General features: G+C 36.6%; 2 protein-coding genes across 17 annotated transcripts; both read right to left on the reverse strand.

Moving 5' to 3' along the window:
* Nucleotides 1-3015: 3015 nt before the first annotated feature.
* On the reverse strand, nt 3016-9849 carry LOC120490000 (uncharacterized). 3 transcript variants are annotated; one of them, XM_089128370.1, is made up of 10 exons: nt 9550-9846; nt 9311-9439; nt 7764-7930; nt 7330-7495; nt 7065-7226; nt 6580-6741; nt 5878-5937; nt 5663-5764; nt 3265-3401; nt 3016-3151 (listed from the first exon to the last, which is right to left on the reverse strand). In XM_089128370.1, the coding sequence occupies exons 3-10, from the start codon at nt 7899-7901 to the stop codon at nt 3098-3100; spliced, it is 981 nt and encodes a 326-aa protein (XP_088984496.1). In that variant the 5' UTR covers nt 7902-7930; nt 9311-9439; nt 9550-9846; the 3' UTR covers nt 3016-3097. The 3 variants fall into 3 exon arrangements, with proteins under 3 accessions (XP_088984496.1, XP_088984494.1, XP_039543233.2); XM_089128368.1 differs by lacking the exon at nt 9311-9439 and having other exon boundaries at nt 9550-9845; XM_039687299.2 differs by lacking the exons at nt 6580-6741; nt 9311-9439 and having other exon boundaries at nt 9550-9849.
* Nucleotides 9850-10509: 660 nt separating this feature from the next.
* LOC120489991 (nuclear body protein SP140-like protein) lies at nt 10510-19442 on the reverse strand. Of its 14 annotated transcripts, none has more exons than XM_089128374.1 (19): nt 19230-19442; nt 18737-18862; nt 18392-18493; nt 18117-18250; nt 17785-17841; nt 17293-17343; nt 17141-17191; nt 16989-17039; nt 16645-16695; nt 14888-14932; nt 14760-14790; nt 14514-14666; nt 13875-14008; nt 13733-13801; nt 13503-13624; nt 13316-13415; nt 11578-11637; nt 11324-11467; nt 10510-11179 (listed from the first exon to the last, which is right to left on the reverse strand). In XM_089128374.1, exons 2-19 carry the CDS (start codon nt 18834-18836, stop codon nt 11099-11101), a joined length of 1536 nt encoding a protein of 511 aa, XP_088984500.1. In that variant the 5' UTR covers nt 18837-18862; nt 19230-19442; the 3' UTR covers nt 10510-11098. The 14 variants fall into 14 exon arrangements, with proteins under 14 accessions (XP_088984500.1, XP_088984499.1, XP_039543219.2 ...); XM_089128373.1 differs by having other exon boundaries at nt 18737-18844; nt 19230-19441; XM_039687285.2 differs by having other exon boundaries at nt 18707-18862; nt 19230-19436.
* Between the last annotated feature and the right edge of the window lie 233 nt (nt 19443-19675).

Raw genomic sequence — 19675 nt, forward strand, 5'->3', positions numbered from 1 at the left:
TATTTTAGATCTTCAGCTTACGTGTCTTAAAATAAATTAAACATGCAAATCACACACAATAAAGCATTTCACTTTATTATTTATTTTTTACCCAAAACTTTTAAATTGCATCTTAAAATATATTAAAATAGAAAATAGTTGAAGAGTTCAGATGCAAAAGCCTCTAAATGCCATTTGAAATTTTCTTCTTCAATGATGATTTTTATCAAACTTGTATATATTTACGTTCAGTAATTTCACTTAAATGGCAATGATAATTAATTGTTATTTAAGTGAAATTACTGAACTTAAATATACAAGTTTGATAAAAATCATCATTAAAGAAGAAAATTTCAAATGGCATTTAGAGGCTTTTGCATCTGAACTCTTCAGTTGTTTAAATAATAATAATAATAGTCACAATATTACAGTTTTTTCTTGGATCAAAGAAATGAAGGCTTGGTGGGCAGAAGATATATAGGCCTATATATTTATTTTTTTCAAAAATCAATAAAAAACAATTAAATGTAACAAATTAGTCCATTATTAAATGCCTATAAATATAAAAATTAGTCTATTAATATCTATTAATTTATAACCTTTATTTGAAGCTAAACTTTTGTTTTAAGGGTATTTACTTATTTTGATAATAATTTTGAAGGTTTAATTTACTGAATTGTCGCTGTCATTAGGAATAATATTGTGCTAGAATCAAGATTGCCATTATTTAATGATAAATTGTGCACACGGAGCTGTAGGCAATGTGTTTTTGAATGTAATATTTATGTTAACGTTACCAAAAGTAGGCTAACCCGCGCCCAAAGCCCCCTTCCCTGCGATCCATGTATAGATGGAGAATATGGGAATTTGTAAATATGCAAGGTACATTTGTTTTATCCAAAAACAACTCGCTAACAAAGTAGGCCTATAATCTAGGCTATCCGTGGGGGAAAAAGCGCCGTCCGAATTGGTAACCGAACGCGTCAAACACGTCGCGTCTAGTTAGATGCTTGAATCTTCCGCAGCCCGCTCAAGTTCAAATTTTTCTACCGAGGAAGACGTTCGCGGCAAACGAGTCACCCAATTCGCGACGCCCGGCGCGAATGATGCGTCTTCGCGTCTTTGCATTGACTATGAATGTAATCTGCTATCGCAAATAATTAAATTCACGTTCTGTGTGAACACACCATTAATGCATAAGCCAACATCATGGTCATATATTTTGAAAAAACACAATATACTCTTCAAATACTCGCGTGCAAAACACTTATTTCATTCATTAACATGTAGACTACAAACGTTACATTCGTAAGTAACACGTTTCTAATTGTTGATGCAAAATTTGTAGCAATTCTGAAATTCAGTTAAAAGTAAATTTCTTGACAAAAAATGCAATAAATGATCATGTGTAGGCCTAAGTACAAAAAATAAGCTTACCTCTTCTCAACGTCTTCACATGTGCTGTGAAATAAAATGGCTTAATTTTTGTCTGGATAGGCATCACGGGAAATTGCATATCACGTGGCTCATATAGTACTTAAAATGATATGCTAGATTTACTTAATTTTGACGCAAGTTGACATGCCTTATGTATTTTTAATTTTATTTATACATACATTTAAGTGCACCTAGTAACTTATATTTTTGTGTTACACACACTATATATGTTAAGTAAACGTTGAAAAGTCATGAATACTTAATTTTTTATGTTTGATCCAATTACTTTTATAAGTAATGGTTGTTCGGCCAACGAATCGTTTTGCGGATCAATCACGTTGTGTCCTGTGGTGTGAACAGCTCAACAACCTGAACACTCCTGGTTTCACAGAGTGCAAATCATGTATTGTGCACCGCACAGTTCAGCCCGACGTTTTAAAATCATGTAGTGTCAACTAGGCTTTAGAAGACAAGTTTGGTATGAAGTTTCAAACACAATTGATCATCACTCTCAATACAGCCTTTCTGTCTGTGGCCATTTTAAGTAGGCTATTGCTTGTACTTTACTCCTGTCTAGTTCCACACCCCCTTCCAAAAGCTCGTCTCCGGATGTGACTTCCTTCACTCCAAACTGACATTTGTCTTTATTCAACTTCAGCCCATACTTCCTTACTTGCTGTAGTAGGACTTCCATGAGCCTCTTGTTGTGCTGTTCTATTGTGGATCCCCACAACACAAAATCATACACACGCACACTCTCGATGCTTTCAATTATGTGTTTCATATCCCTGCGGAATACTTCATGAGCTGAGGAAATTCCGAACGGCATCCTGAAGAAGTATTTTCGACCGAAAGCAAGGGTGTATTGAATGTGCAATACTTTGTGCGGTTCTCATGTAGTTTCAGCTGCCAAAACCCATAGACGCATCCAGCTCTGTAAATAACTTTGCACATGCCATCATACTTACAATTTCCTCACCTGTCGGAATTTGACAATTCTGGAATTATCAAATGTAATTCCGGAATTGTCAAATTCCGACACGTGAGGAAATTATAAGTCAAAAAGACTCTCTGAATGTTGGGGTTTAAGTCCTTTGGATCCATACACACACGTAGATCAACATTGGCTTTCTTCACACACTATTGAGTTGATCCACTATAGGCTTTCCCACTTTTTCTTTGACTCCCATTAATGTTATTCTTTCCAGCTCTTGACTCAGCTTATCAGGAAGTGGTGCTGGAACCCGTCTTGGTGCATGGACAACTGGCTGTGCATATTTTCTCATCTGTATTTTGTAGGTGAATGATAATACTTCAAACCCTTCAAAGAAGTCAGGTGGCTATAGATAATTATTGGATACTTTAGGCCCTCCATATTGCCCACTTTCTATTTATCAGTTCAATGATAAACAGCCAAAAACAAAGGTCCATTTTCTATTTGGGCCACCTAAAGAACAAATGCTGCGTGTAGTCTGAAAATATTTGATCCTATATTTATAATTAGCCTTCAATGTCACACTGCTGCCCTCTTCTTGTGAAGTTAAAAATGTAACTTAGGGAAGCTTTATTTCACACTGAAACAATCCATTCATTGACAGACTTTATTAAAAGTGGAACAAAAGTTGATTTATGAGCTCAGTAGAGTCATTTAAAATGCTGAATTAATGATACATAGGACATATCATTTACGAAGGGTAAATTTTCCCTCAACTTTAGGTATCTTCAAAATTTCCATCTGAAAAGAAAAATAAACAAGGTTGGAAAAGTTACAAAACTTAAAAGACTAAATAAGTACTGAAAGTGAAACACATTAGATACTGTGCAATTGGATCTCTTTAAGGTTCTCACCTCAATGAGACTCTTGAGGGTTTTGCCTTGGCATAATATACTTGTTTTCCAGCTCTTGTGTGCTTCTTTGTCACCCATTTTCTCAAATGTATAAGGGGAGATCATTTTTCCATTATGGTTAATGCAATCCCTTTTTCCTGAGAATATATGAGAATTTTAATACAGTATGTGTATGTGTGGTGCTTAAATGTAAATGGCACTGTAATGACTTCAAAGCGTTCTAGGTCTTATAGCAGTTGTGTCCACAGTGATACCTTTGAGCCTTCTGCTCATGAGACAGTTAGCTGTGGCTCAGAGCCAGCAGATTTCATCCCAGGGCTAATCCCCAGAGACAAATAAGGTGAGTGCTTTTCCCTTTTCTAAAATGCTTATGGCAATGTTTACGCGCTGTGGGCTTCAAACACTTTCTATGTAGCTCAGACCTCACCTTGGCTCCCACTGTAGGTGGGTGTTGTCGTCGCAGGATGCTAACAAGAGACGATTTCCGGAAGGGCTGGCATCTCAAATGGCAAATCAATTGCCTCAAATTGATAGCAGTATTTCTGGCCCTGAAATATTCCTCCGGCAGTCAAGAGGCTACCATGGTGCGGGTGGACAACACTGCAGTAGTCGCTTATATAAATCGCCAGGGCAGACTGCCCTGAACAAACCAGCGCAGCAGGTTCTGCTTTGGGCTTGGAACAAGTTCCTGTCCCTCAGGTTAATTTACATTCACGGAAGCATGAACGTGGAAGCAGATCTATTGTCCAGACAGGAGATCAAAGGAATTGGAATTTCCATCCCGATGTAGTCAGTCAGATCTGGGGAAGATTTTATGAAGCAGAGGCGGACCTCTTTGTTTCATAAGAAACAGTGCAATATCCCCTGTAACTCTCACTGACTCCTCCAGCCCCCCGGGTCTGGAAACCATTGCCCATGCATAGCCAATGCATGAGCCAGGAAGTATCTATATAAGTTTCCATCTATCTCTCTGCTCTCTGGAGTCCTAAGGTCCGTCAACAAGGGCCATGCCTATTGATAGCGCCTCGTTGGCCAACCAGTGTCTGGTTCTCAGAAAATCTCTCCTCGACGACTTGCCTTTGGCGATACCGAACAGGAGTGATCTCTTGTCTCAGGTGCAGGGGACGATCCCCGGTCCGAGTCATGGAATCTTCATGTTTGGTCCATGAGGGGGACCAGCTAAGAAATGCTGGACTTTCAACCTTCTGAGTGCTAGGGCTCCCTCCACTAGAAGAATGTATGCCCTAAAGTGGCACATCTTTGAAAAGGTTGTGTACAATACATCATTCAGACCCAGTCCGCTGCCAGATTGTTTCAGCACTCAAGCTTCTGCAGGAAAAGCTGTCAGCAGGCACATGTCCTGCAACTCTCAGAAAATCTGTAGCCGCCATTTTGGCTTGCCACGCTCCGATTGGCGGCTTTCAGTGGGGAAACACCCTCTGAACACCCGCTTTATTCGTGGAGCTTGGCGACTGAGTGAAAGTTCCCTCACATGACAGTAACTTGACTGTAATCCCTGTTCTCTGAAAAAGCAGAAAGGACTTCGAGGAATGGCTGATTGACGTGGATACGGAGGTACTGCCTTACACCTTATCCCACCCAGTATTATCTGTTTGTCCTGAATCTATTTCAAGATAGCACTAAGAACTGTATGGCCTGTGATCTATCTGTTTGTTCATCATCATCTCTGTTTCAAGACAGCGCTTAGACTACTTTGTTGACTTGTTGAGGAAGAGAAGTCCCCTTCATACGCTTTTAGTTTGCATTCTATGTTTCTTTGTCCAAACAGCTTCTCCTTTTTTGTCATGGACAATCATTTAATCGTCACAGTTGTTGTTTATTTGTTCCCACATCTAGCCAGTTTTTAAGTTGCTTAGTTTTCCTTCAGTTGTCGGTTATTTGTGTTAATGCTTGTGTTTGCATTTGACACACTGTTACACCAGTCTGTCTTTTGTTTTTTAATCCAATGTGAAACCTTTTAATCCTGCCTTCTGTCAGTCTGTCATCATCTTGAGAACACATTACATATATAAAATATTTTTCTCATATTTTGAGAGTTCAAACTTGTAGGGTCATTCAAAATATTCTATTTGTTTTAAAATATTAATATACAAATATTAATTCATTCTACGGCACAAATACACATATTTTGTTTCTAATATACATCAATTTTTTTAAGAATTACATTTTCAGGTTCTACATTTTCAGAAAATTAAAGTTACTATTCATAAAGCACAATTTTAATTTTGAAACAGTCATGTGGAGGTCAGTACAAAAGAGGATAAATTATATAATAAAACAATAAAACTCTGTATTTTTATAATGTTCATAGAGTGATGTGATTGAGAATGATATGTTGCTGCTGCTTTGAAACATTTAAACAGTGAGGGTAACTTACTGTGCGACAGTGCGACTCTGTCAATTAAAGCCTTTTTGTTACCACATGTGACAGGGAGCCATCTCTTGTGTTTAGGCTTATCCCAGAGATTCACTTCTTCCTCTTGGGTGGTGAGCGTAAAAAGCAAAATTAAAGGGATTAAAATAAAACAAACAAAAAATAAGACATTAAAGTGTTCAGCAACTTTTTCACACACAAAAAAGTGTTCTACATACTTAAGGATGGAGGGGAAAATGACTCTGATTCCCTGGTAGAGTCTGGAGAACTCTGAAGATCTGGAGAATTTTTAGATAATACAAAACAGTAAGTTTGCGGATCTCAAACTAATACAATTTTTTTTAAAAAAATTAAAAAAATACAGATTGCTAATTGTTAACAGTAATGCCAAAGGACCATCATTTCTACTAATTATTTCTCCCATGCACATTGTTGTAAAATCATTTGCAGCAGCTGCTCTGCCACACACGCACACACACACACACGCACACACACACACACACACACACACACACATATATATATATATATATACTGTATATATAATATGTGTGTGGCAGTCTTCGGGAGTGGCAGCGTTGCCCGAGTCGGACACAGAGATGATGTGCATGAACGGAGATGATTGCACGCCAATGTGCATTGACTTGTTTAGTTTCATTCAAAGTAGATTGGCCTCTCTACAAGATTCCTATTTGTTGGTTACGTCATGTACGTCTCCGTTCCCTCCATCAGGGAACGAAGGTTGCCATATGTAACCAAGACGTTCCTCAAAGAACCTTTTACTGAACAGTGACTGAACACGTGAAGATTTTTTTTTAAGAACTCATTCTAAAGAACCTTTTTTCTGGTTAAAGAACATTTTGTGCAATGAAAATGTTCCATAGATGTTGAAGGTTATCTGATTTTGCCAGAGAACTCACCTCTCTCAATGAGTTTGGCTTTCTTCTTCAGTCTGTCGGTGATTTGTGATGACGGGCCAGCTTGGTTACTCACAGAGCTCTTCTCTATCTCCTCTCTTTCTTTTCCTGTGCCTTCATCCTCATATTTCTCCCTTATATTGCTGTTTGGTTCTCTACTAAGAGCTGAGGAGATAAAAACTAGAATTAAATAATTGTCCATCTCCGTCCAAGTATGCATATGCTCTGCCAAATAAATGTACGTCTCCGTTTCCTCAGGGAACGAGGGTTACTATATGTAACCGAAACGTTCCTCAAAAAACCTTTTACTGAACAGTGACTGAACATGCGAAGATTTTTTTTTTTAAGAACTCATTCTAAAGAACCTTTTTTTTTCTTGTATAAAGAACATTTTGTGCTATGAAAAAGTTCCAAAGATGTTGAAGGTTCTTCATGCCAATAAGAATTTTTATTTTTAAGATTGTATCTGATTTTGTGAGAGAACTCACCTCTCTCCATGTGTTTGGCTTTCTTCTTCAGTCTGTCGGTGATTTGTGACGACGGGCCAGCTTGGTTACTCACATAGCTCTTCTCTATCCCGTCTCTTTCTTTTCCTGTGCCTTGATCCTCATATTTCTCCCTTATTTTGCTGTCTGGTTCTCTACTAAGAGCTGAGATAAAAACTAGAATTAGGAAATACATCAGCAATGCTGTAGACCTCAATGTGATAAGTCACAGACAGACTGACAGATAGCTAAACAGATGATTTCTCACACTTCTCCAGAGTTGCAATGATTTCAGAGAGTTGGGGGTAATGCTGCAAAATGTGCTCCTGGTCCACACATTTCCAGAAATGTCTAACTTTCTTTGTTCCATGTTTTTGAATATACTCCAATGCATCATACACACCATAATCATAATCACGTTTCTGAAGCTTTTGCTTCAAAAAAGAAGAGAGACAAAAAAGGTAAATCTTTGTTTTTTATATTGATATATTATTGGTCTGAAGGTTAATATCAACACTAAAATCATTTTTAAGGTGAAATACATGGCAGTTGCCAGAAGTATTTTGTAAAAATGTAAACATTTACAAAACAACCCATAAATCTACAATTTTAAAAACGAATTAGAAACTAACTGTTAACCAATTAACAGGTTTTTACTATAGAATTCTTATTCTTTTACACTTAAAATTACAATCATCTTACATAAAGCTCATCTGTAATGAGTCCATTGTCTTTGAGATGGCGAAGAAATGTCAACGGCTTTTCTATAGTAGATATTTTTGTCTTGTTTTGACGGAAAACTTCCAATAACTTTTCATCTTCGAAAAATCCATAGTCCATAGTGATGATTCTTTTAAATATAGTTGATTCTGCAAAAGAGAATAGATTGTCAATTATTGACTTTGTGAAGTGTACCAATAAATACATTCTGCTCAAACAATCATTTATCATGTTTGTTTGTCGTCATCCTATGACTCTCTATTTATGGGCTTCTACCTTGACTTTGTGCCTTCATGTCCCCCCGATTGCTCATGAACAGTAAAAGATTGCCTGCGAGCTTCTCCTCGTATGGTAACGTCTCAATTGTGAGACAGAAAATCCCAAGGTTATGATGCAATCTTTAGCCTATTTTTCCAAAAACGGCTTCTACGGGACCGTAACGTAAGATACAAAGTAATGGGGCATTTTATACATTGTTTCTTTAGAAGTAAATAATGGACAAATGAAGTCTTTGGACCCCTCAGATGTAAAGTTATTCACTGTCAAAGTGACGCCAAAATGAATAGGAGTCAATGGGATGCCAAGAGCAGGTGAAGTTCTGCTACAATGGCGGATCCCGCGAGGCTTCAACTTCAGGCTGATGGATTACCCCCTTGTATTGTACGCCTAACAAACATCCACCCAAACCTTCAATGACTCATTGGAATGCAGTTACAACCTGCTCACATGCATACCATGCCCTATACTTTTTTTAAATTATTAGTTTTACAGACAACATATTGTGCATTCAAAACTCCTGTCAAAAAATTTCAGGAAACACATGCTATGCTCAGCATGATTCAAAATTTAACACTAACAATAAAATCATTTAAAATCAGTTCAGGACAATTACAAGAAACTGTAAGCTATTTTTTGAACATATTTTTACAAGTGGACAGAGACAGTCTAGTTACATAAAATGTTTATATATATATTTGTTTTTGTAACCATTACACAATTTTACAGAAAGATGACCTGTAGGCTTTTTGTCTTTCCCCCATAGCTACTACTTTGTTGCAGTAACAGTACCAAGCCACTCACTCTGACAGAAACGAAACTGAAAGTGGCGTGCCTACCTGGGGGTGCGTTTCCCGTACAACGACGTAAGCTATTTTTTTTTTTATTATTAATTAAACATTTTACGTAACTAGCTAGTCACCCAAAACCGCGTTGGTTTATGACGTCACGCAGGTGGTAATACCTTACTTTAACGAAACTGTTTGAGATCGAATTAATGCTAGATTTTTTGGTATAAATTACAGACATGGCATCTGAGGAATATTTCAATTTTGTCTCAGCTATTTCCAGATTCAATCTCGTTCACATCGTTTCCACATGCCCGTAAATTACATTTGGATGTAGGCTATTCTAATAAAAAATAGATAAAAAAAAAACACCGGTTGTACCGAATTTCTGCTTATTTTGCACAAGATACGTATTTGTTAAGTCAACATTTCATGAAATCTGGAAACCATGCGTCTAGGTCTAACCAGCTTGAGAGCCGTCGTTCCAACCATGCGAATGTTCGTTGGAACGATGGTTTCGGGAAACATCGACTGTTGAATGATGACGACGGAACTTGCAACCATAGCGATGCTTTCGGGAAACACACGCCTTGACTGTTATGTGGAATTTGAGTGATAATAAAAGTGAAAGAAAACAACACATAAAACACAACAACATCGAATTGAATTGGAATTAATAATAATAATTAATATAGGCTACTCACCTTGCTGTCTGTTTGTCGAGGTCTCTCGATCTCTCTTTATGCAGTCGAATAGCCTAGTCTGCTTTCCTTTTCCTTAATTGCTCCACCTCCACACCTTTCTGTAGATCTGCCATGCCCTGATCACATAACATTTCTTTATATAATAACAAACGATACTCATATATATTATAATTAATATAGCCTACAGTTTTATTTGACATATTTTAACATAACACATCAGTTATTATCAGGTGTCCCTAAACTGGCAGTGAATAGATAAATCCTGGTTTTAAGTGCGCACACACACACACTATAATATGAAGAGTTCAGATGCAAAAGCCTCTAAATGCCATTTGAAATTTTCTTCTTTAATGATGATTTTTTTTTTATCAAACTTGTATATTTAAGTTCAGTAATTTCACTTAAATAACAATTAATAGGTAATTATCATTGCCATTTAAGTGAAATTAATGAACTTAAATATACAAGTTTGATAAAAATCATCATTAACAAAGAAAATTTCAAATGGCATTTAGAGGCTTTTGCATCTGAACTCTTCATATATATATATATATATATATACACACACATATATTTACACACACACACACACACACACATTAATACATATACATATATACATATATATACACATACATATATACATACATATCCTCTCTCATTACAGTACGTAAGCTTCATTTTCTCCAGCTCACATGGTTTGGTAAATTATCATTTAATATAGCATGATTTGTATATTCAGAATTGGTTGTAAAAATCTTTTTGCCAAAACATTCTTTTTGCCAATTCATTTAATATAGCCTATTAATTTGAACTCAAATGTGATAGAGAGACAAAATGGATTACGCCACAGTATAAGAACAGAAAACATATAATCCACTAATCTGAATGAATAAAGTTCAGCAAAAACAAGCAGAAATTCTATTAAATTATAAAGAACGGACCATGAACACAGAGGTATTTCATTATAAACTTCCACTTTAATTACAGATTTATAACATTGCTATGCTATTTAGTACATTTAAAACTTGCCGGAAGCAATATTTGGTTCTTGGCCTGATTGTTTGGCATTCAACAATGGAAAGAGAATTATTCAATAAGAGGATACAATAGATGTGCTCACCCAAATATTTCATTGTGAGAGATATTTTGTTTGATTAGCATACATAATAAGTTATTTGTTACCTGTCATCTTATAGTATATGCCAATATCTGTATTTATTCTGACCGACGCAAAGACAATTATTATTACTGTACTACTTGACATTTACACAAAAAACTTTGAAGAATTTCTAAAATGTAAAAACTTTTTTTTTTTAAATCGGTCCACATTTTTAACAATGGTATCCATTTATTTACAAACAAAAAAAATTCGATGGCCATTGTTGCTGTCATTCAAATCGTCAACTATCAGTTATTAAAATGAATGTCCTCTTATTGCTTTAAATTGCAGTGTGAGTGTGAACGTAACTTTAGACTGCAGAAGACCTGGAAGAGAAAGACCCGATAGAAACTTCTGTTTTGACAAATCAACCCACTGCATATGATGTTATAGGAGCTTAAAGACAGTTTCAAACTCCTTCTCGAATACTTCCTTAAGTCTAGAGGTCATTCTGCTGGAGTCATTATACTGAGAGAGAGAGAGAGAGAGAGAGAGAGAGAGAGAGAGAGAGAGAGAAAGTGAGTATATATATATATATATATATAAAAGGCAACATAGAAAAAAAATAACTCTTTCAACATTTGAAAAAAAAAACAAAAAAAAAAAACTCACTGCACTGGAGATGCAAAAGTTGTTGAAAATTTGTCTAATATCTGAGACAAACTCTTGCACTGTTTGATAATCGTTATTTTCCAGCTCCAGCTTCACTCTGCCCAGCATCATGGGTCCACAAAAATTCTTACTGTATCCTGGAACCTGAACACCAGTCCCGACGTCACATGTTTTTTACATCACATATAAGACCTTTAAATAATGACAGACAAATCATTTCATGACAAATAAAGACAGATAAAGAAGAGATTTACATTACTGCAGGGGTCAGTCATGCAGTCATGCAGCAGTTTTAACAGCAAACACTGGCAGTGCTGGAAAAAAAAAAAAAAAACGGTGTTAAAACAGTGTACTCTATGTGCATCATCTGTCACAGTGTCATGATCGGATCATCACACTTGACAACATTGAAAGCCAGGTGTAAATGCACTCAAGACCCACTCAAATTAGATCACTATAACACATGCTGATCTCATTTAATGAAGGTGAAAATGCAAATTAGCTTTTATAATCTCCACTCAGCAATGCAAGTAACATGTAATGAGGTTATTGCTTTACTTTTTCTGCTTCCAAAACTGCACTACGATGGTTGACTCACCTGATCAAAAATATTACTTATTTCACTCGGATTACGCTTAGAATCTTGTTTTTCTAATTTCTCTCACCAAACACAGCACTGTTTTCAGACAGGTTTCATTTAATGCAACCGTATGTAATATGTAAGTGGCAATTTGCATTTAGCCAGGGATCGGCAATTTGCATTTTGTGATCAGATCACTAAAAAAACAACAACAAAAAAACAGTCAAACTGGATGAAGGTGTAAATGCCATCTGGCTAAAAATATCCTACTCAACCCACCCAAAAATTATAAATGTCCCTTTTTCAGGATGCTGTATTTTAAAGATACATTTATAAAATACCCCCCAAAAAACGTTACAGATCTACTGGAAAGGCTTTAAACAATGTTTTTCATGTTCGTTCGATGAACCATAAACAGTTATTGCACCTGTGGAACAGTTCATAAAAGACACCAATGCTTGGTTTCACAGACAAGGCTCAAGTGTAGTCCCAGACAAAAAATGCATGTAGAGCTGTTTTAACTGAAAGCAAAATACATATCTTAAAATACATTAATGCCATTGTCAATTCATCATAACAGTACATCTGGTTAGAGGACAAAAACAAGTGTTTATATTTTAGTCTGAATAGTTTTCGCGGTAAATTGCGTACATAAGTCATTCGTCATATCCGTAAATGGAGAAGTGTGACAGAGGGTTTAATAAAATGAGAATCAACATTGGCTTGGCTTTTTGGAGATAGTGAGAACTAAGGGATTGGAAATATTGTAAAAGTGACGCAGAGATGGTGTTTTTATTACTCAACAGCCGAGTACGGTATTTTATTGAAAAGATAAGCTGCCATATGTAGCTATCCAACAGAGTTCATTGTAGAGCATTATCTATAGTGAAGAGTCATTTCATGATGGTTTTTGTGCTGGAATTTATTTTCAAGGAAGTACCGTGTCTGTTAAAAAGTAAAGCTACAGTAACATCTTCATCTAATAGCTTGAGATCCTTTCCATATAAACTGATTATATCTTTCATTAGTAGTGAATATTTTATGAGCACTAGGATAATCTCTCTCTTTCTTTATATATATATATATATATATATATGTGAGAAAGAACCATAGTCATCTGCACATTCACGCAAAGCACAACCAAATACATGTTATTCCACAAAATGCATGCAGTTTTGTTTCTATATAGAGGCCAAAAGTTACAGAGTGTACCTTTAAGGACACTAAAGAGACCTTTCTAAGAACTCTGAAAAACACTAGGAGAAAGATGCTGAAGGCTCCCTGATCACCTGTGTGAACATACCTTAATCCTGCAGCAGGAGGCATGAGGACTGCAGACGTGAACTGCAAAGTCCATAATGTAAGATGCCTAAGACAGGCTTAAAGGGAGACAGGAAGTACATCTTTTTTACCCGTGTGTACTGAGAGACTGGACTGCTCAAAACGTCCTGTTGGGTCTTTCGACTGAAGTCCTCCATATTCTTTATCACACAGAATGTGCAGCTCCACTGGCTTCAGTACAGACAAAACACACAATATTACACAAGTCAACTGTTTATCTTATCTAAACCAGGTAAAGGTTTTCTCTCTCTCTCTCACCCAGGTGAGTCTCCATCTACAGCTGGTAGGTGACAGTGTGAATGAAAAGCTCGTGGACATTCGTCACAACACACCAGATCTCCATCATCAGAGTCACACACGAAACACACGTCATCATTCTGCTGGGACAAAAGTTCATAAAGAAATAAAACATTTCAAAAATTCTGAAAAGTTTGGTGGTCATGCTGATATTCTGACATGGTAATTGGGAGATGATGAGGAAGTCTTACTAGGAAAAGATCTGGTCCTTTACAAATCTCACAATCACAGTTTATCATATGCGGTTCCAAAACTCTTTTCTGGAAAGAATGTGAGAATGGTGAGTGAATTTATTTCAAAGAGATTTAAATGTGAATTCTCTGTCATTTTTACCATTATTAGTTTTCCTAGAGGAATCCCATAGGTCACAATGTCTTTCCTCCATGTTCCATCTGGTTTGTTCAATATGGTGAAATCCTCAGGGCTCAGCCAGAAGTCTTTGGTCCTTATGCATCTCCCACAATGCCCTGAGATAACAACATTGAACCACACTCTGTACCATAGTTTAAGAATCTTTTTTAATTTTTATAGTTATGCATCATCACAAAAATGTATTTAAAATATCTGAATGTCATTGCCATAGACACAAAATATAAAATTAAGTGACACCTGCAATTGAGACAGACTACCTTAGCTCAGTGACTTTTAATAAGCTGGCATTTTGGTGATTTTTAGTGTATATATACTCTACCATAGGTGCAGTTAATTAGATTAAGTATGTATGGATATGTTTGACTAAACATGTTTTTGCCTGAATAATATGTAAAAAATAAAGTAATAAAGTATGTTTGTGCTAGATTGTGCTATGACACTTGGTTTCATAATTGTATCGAATGCAACATCAATCAGACATTTTAGGTGTGCTTAAACTTTTTGGAGCCATTGTATTTATAAATGTAAAGCATTTATGACCAACATACAATTTCTTAACATTTGTAGTCATTAATGTAAGAAATATGCCCACTCACACACCTGTGGCAAAGCGATATTTGTGTAGGATGCCAGAGCCAGAACCGCAGGTGACAGGTAGGGTTTGATCTTCAAATACGCTCATGTCAAAAACGTCACTGACATCATCGTTGTGAACATCCCCATCTTCACTGCCATTGATCCTCCCCTCTGATTCTACAACAAATATACATATATTTGTATATATGTTAAATATGTTGTCAAATATACAAATATATATACACATACAAACACATAGTATGTACGGACCAGAGCTGGAGTAGCGCAACTGTTTTCTGCACTGTGAAAAAAAAGAAAAGATGCATGTCAGAGATGTGGAACATGAGGACAGCTGTTAAATTCCCTCATATATATATATATATAAAATCAAATCTAACCTTTCTTTTTCTGAACCTGTCAGGTGAGGATTCAGGAGAGTCATTCTGTGAAACAGACAGACATTAAGTGAAAACATATTTAACATATGATGTGATCTTTTATATACAGTATCTATACACACACACACACGAAAAAGTAAGTACAACCTATTTGACTTCTATGGTTTTTCCTATGGTTAAATTCTTTGTTAGAAATACCTTCAACATTTTAGCCATACATTAATTAGAAATATTAGCTAGATTATGTCACTATGATCACTACCTGTGTCTAGTGATGTATGTTTATGCTGAAATAAAATTTACGATTTGTTTTTTTCAATACATCTATTTGTGTCATTATGTGTAGTGAGTTGGTTTACACAATTTATGTGGTTCAGAGTAAAAAAAAAAAAAAAAATCAACCTCAGAAAGTCCCTGCTCGTGAGGTAGTACCATAGACTAAAAAAAATAAGGACGTAGTGTCCCCTGGCATCACCTGACGTCTGTTTCTGAAGAGCATTTTTGAAGCCCAAAGTGGGCGTAACTGGCCGATGCCATCTTCGTAGCGCGTCACTCCCGATTAACCGAAAATGGGCAAAAAAGCGGGATTAGTTGAGGTGACTTTACGGCTAAAAGACCGCAGACAAATGGCTAGTAGTGAGAGCAGCTCCAATCCACCTGTCACTCAAGTGGCCACGCCCTTAATTATGCAGAAAAGGCTTAATATAATTTAAATGGATGAGCTACAAAAAAAAAAAAAAATCACCCCCCTCACAGCTGTCATGAAGGGCAACATATATCTATATAGACCAAAACAACTTTTTGCACCAGGCTGTAAACACTTTTTTGTCTCCTGTAAAAAACACTTTTCTCTTGTCTTTTCAGGGTCTCTAGTGGCCAGTCGATGAATTGCGAGTCACTTCCATGTTGGTTTCAAGAGGGAGAGACTGGAAGGTTGCCTTGGGTAATACTTTTTCAAAGTTTAGGAACTTTTGGGGTTGGGACTTCGAACATACTGATGGTTGAGTTCACGCAGCATTTTGATTGGGTGACTCCATGCAGCATTTTATTTCAACCACCATTTTTCAAAGTTGTTTGTTATTCAAATCAACAATGCAGTTTAAAAAAATACGAATGATGGACCGATGACGAGGTTTAGACTATTAAGATTATAAGAGGAGGACGAAATCCAGCAGAAACTGGAAAGTAACATGCATTCTACGCCATTGGACTTTTTTGCTTAATCTTCACAGTACTTTAGACCGCGATGGAAACGCTGACAGCAATAGGTCTGGGAAACAAGTTCCTGGGACAAATAGTTGCGGGTAATTTTCGTGGAAACGCAGCTATAGTGAGCATTGATGCTCCTTGGGTTTCATGGTGCAGTGTAGGACTTTTTAGGGAGTGAACGCTTCAGTGAACTGTAAAGATTTTGCGATGAGACGCCTCCACCTAAAAAAAAAAGTTCCTGTTTAAATTAAAATAAGCCTGCTCCAGAGCATGTTTGAGCTTACGGACTAGGGCTGCACAATTAATCGCAATTTCCATGTAATCCCACTTAAAACACGATGGCTTAACACGATTTTGGAATTGCAAGGGCTTCAATTATTTTGTATGCACAGGTGTCACTGATGTACGGCTCTGTAAACGCAGCTACATCTGAAAGCACTGTGAGATTGAATTACTTAAACTGTTATAACATGTGTCAAACAGCTTTACAAACATGAAAAGCATTTAATAACCTCTCGTCCAACAAAAGACAACCTTCAGGATCTAACCTTCATTTTTCTGAGCCTGTCAGTAATTGGAGAGGATCCAGGAGAGTCATTCTGTGCAACAGACATGGACATATAGTGTGAAAATATATACAAGATTTTTAAGAACATATTAGTCATCTGTAACGAAGGCCAGCTAGTAGATGCTGTGCGAGTAAACCTCACTCCCCTGATCTCAATAGGCACTAGCGACAGACGCTAGAGGCTGCAGTCTTTAGCCTCCTTGTTAGAGCGCCTGACTCTCATACCGGAGGCCGGGGTTCGAGGCCCGCTCGGAGCGGGGCAAGTGGGACCCGGGTGGAGGGGTTACACATCAACAACAAATAGTCATTATATCAGGATCTAACCTTCCTTTTTCTGAGCCGGTCAGTAATTGGGGAAGATCCAGGAGAGTCATTCTGTGTGACAGTCATGAGCATGTTGTGTGAAAATACATATAAGATTTTTCACAAAATATATTTGTCATCAACAACAATTAGTCATTACATCAGGATCTAACCTTCCTTTTTCTGAGCCGGTCAGTAATTGGGGAAGATCCAGGAGAGTCATTCTGTGTGACAGTCATGAGCATATTGTGTGAAAATACATATAAGATTTTTCACAAAATATATTTGTCATCAACAACAATTAGTCATTACATCAGGATCTAACCTTCCTTTTTCTGAGCCGGTCAGTAATTGGGGAGGATCCAGGAGAGTCAGTCTGTGCGATAGACATGAACATATAATGTGAAAATACAAGATATTTCACAACATATACAGTGGGTACAGAAAGTATTCAGACCCCCTTAAAGTTTTTACTCTTTGTTATTTTGCAGCCATTTGCTGAAATCATTTGAGTTAGTTTTTTCCGTCATTATTGTACACACAGCATCCCATATTGACAGAAAAAAACACATTTATTAAAAAAGAAAAACTGAAATATCACATGGAACTTAAATGATTTTAGCAAATGGCTGCAAATTGCAATATATATATAATAGTAAAGTGCAATTTCAGCTGAAGTGAAACATAGGCTACAGTGTCAATCACATAGGCCTGAAATCATGTTTTCATTTATATCATTGAGTAGGCTATTCTATATACACATCTTACATGTCAAATACAAATATTCCAAAGTAGTTAGGTATAAAAACAGCCAAACCTGTTCATTCTGAACCGGAAATTTCTTCCGGTTCAGAAAGGGCGACAGAAGACCATCCTAACAGATAGAAAAGACAAAGATGTGCTCAGCTTCTAATCAACACATATACATTATTAATGTTTCAATTAAACTGACACCCTAACATTTGGATTTAATAATACACCAGTAGCAGTATTAACATTAATTGACATGTTATCTGGCACGTCACTATGTGTATTGGCACATCCGAAATAAATCCCCATGGCCATATTAACAATTACTGAATGCTAATCATAACTGAACTTAAGTGTTCATTGGTTGAAACTGTGAGTAATGAAGCTGTTCTTATGCACCTTAATGAGGTACTGGAGTGGAGTGCCATTGTAAAAGATGCTGTTCCTCCACTTTTTGTTCCTTTTTTTCCCTCCAAATTCCTCAAACTCAGTGGGCATGAGCCACTCGCCTTCACTGAATATGCACGCCTGCACTGAAAACAGAAGTTGATGTACAGTTTATTCTGGATTGCCTTGCAGACTTATGTTTAGAGCATCTGGGTGTGTACTGAACTTTCAGAATAATGTTTGTCTTCAACAAGAGACTCATAACTACTTTAAGTGTCTATACTTACGGTTATCATATTTCTCCACATAAAGGACACCATCTTTATCTCCACATGTGACAGGAAGTTCACGTTTGTTTTCAATTATTTGTCTCAAATTCTGTCTGGAGTCTGAAATAAAGGACAGATGTGAGGCATTAATGAGATTCAGATTGCCCATATAAGAGACAGAGCAGTGTTAATTGTGTCTCAAATCTTTTTTAATGATCTCTTTAAAATCTTTACAATCTCTCCTCAGTAAATATATATTTTTTAATGTTATGTATTTTGGAAACCTCAATGGGGTCTTTGGCTTGGCCAAAGAGGATGGTCTTGTTTGCTTACACGTTTGTTTCCTCATCTTTCTTTCCGTACCTCGTTTGCCTTTCTTTTCTCTGTCGCTCTCACTCAGACTGTGAGAGTCTGTGCTGCTCTCCGGATTCCATTCAGATTCTGATTCAGACTCAGACTCCATGTCTTGACCTGTGGTTCTCAAACACACTAAACATTGATTATACTTTTTTTTTACATGGAAATCATCATCAAACCATCATATTGTCAACATTATTTTAATGAATTATCTCCAGGCTGTTCTGTTTGCAGAAGTTACCCAAGTCATTTAAGAAATAATTAAGACGTTACAGTTAATAATGAGACTAAGATCTAATGAATGTTCAAAACGAGTATTGACACTGAAACAAAAGTGAAAGTTACTTCACGAAAGTGAAGCAAATGAAAGTTACTTCCAGGACTCATTCCTGTTTTGCAGTTTGAGACGAAGTAAAAAAAAAAGAGAGAAAACATCAGACCAGAAAATATTCAAAACATTAAATTGGAATTACTACCAATATAGCATTAATGAACTCACCTTGCTGTGTCCACAACTTTGTCTGTTTTTCTAGCACTCTCTTTCTCTCTCTCTCACACACACACGCGCACACACAGATGACATACACTTTTCAAATCACTTTTTTTTTACATGCTCTACCCAACCACACCTTCCAGCAGCGCTAACCTTATGAGTCACTGAAAGACTATTCAATACAAAAAAAGAAAAAAATTCAATACAAAAGAAACGTGTTTTTGCTCCCCCTCCCCCCTCAAAAAGTGACAACTTTAACGTATAATATAAAAATATCTGCGGGGTATTTTGAGCTAAAAACTTCAAATACACACTCTGGGGACATCAGAGACTTATTTTACATCCTGTGAAAAGGGCATTAAACCACCCCTTTAAGGTGAAAAACACCCGGGGTGCTTCTCATTTCTTATTTGTGCATCCTCGTTTCCTTTCCTTGCTTCCTTTCCTTGCGT

Source organism: Pimephales promelas, chromosome 3 (assembly GCF_988280905.1).
Source record: "Pimephales promelas chromosome 3, fPimPro1.hap1.1, whole genome shotgun sequence".
In the NCBI taxonomy this organism is placed as follows: domain Eukaryota; kingdom Metazoa; phylum Chordata; class Actinopteri; order Cypriniformes; family Leuciscidae; genus Pimephales; species Pimephales promelas.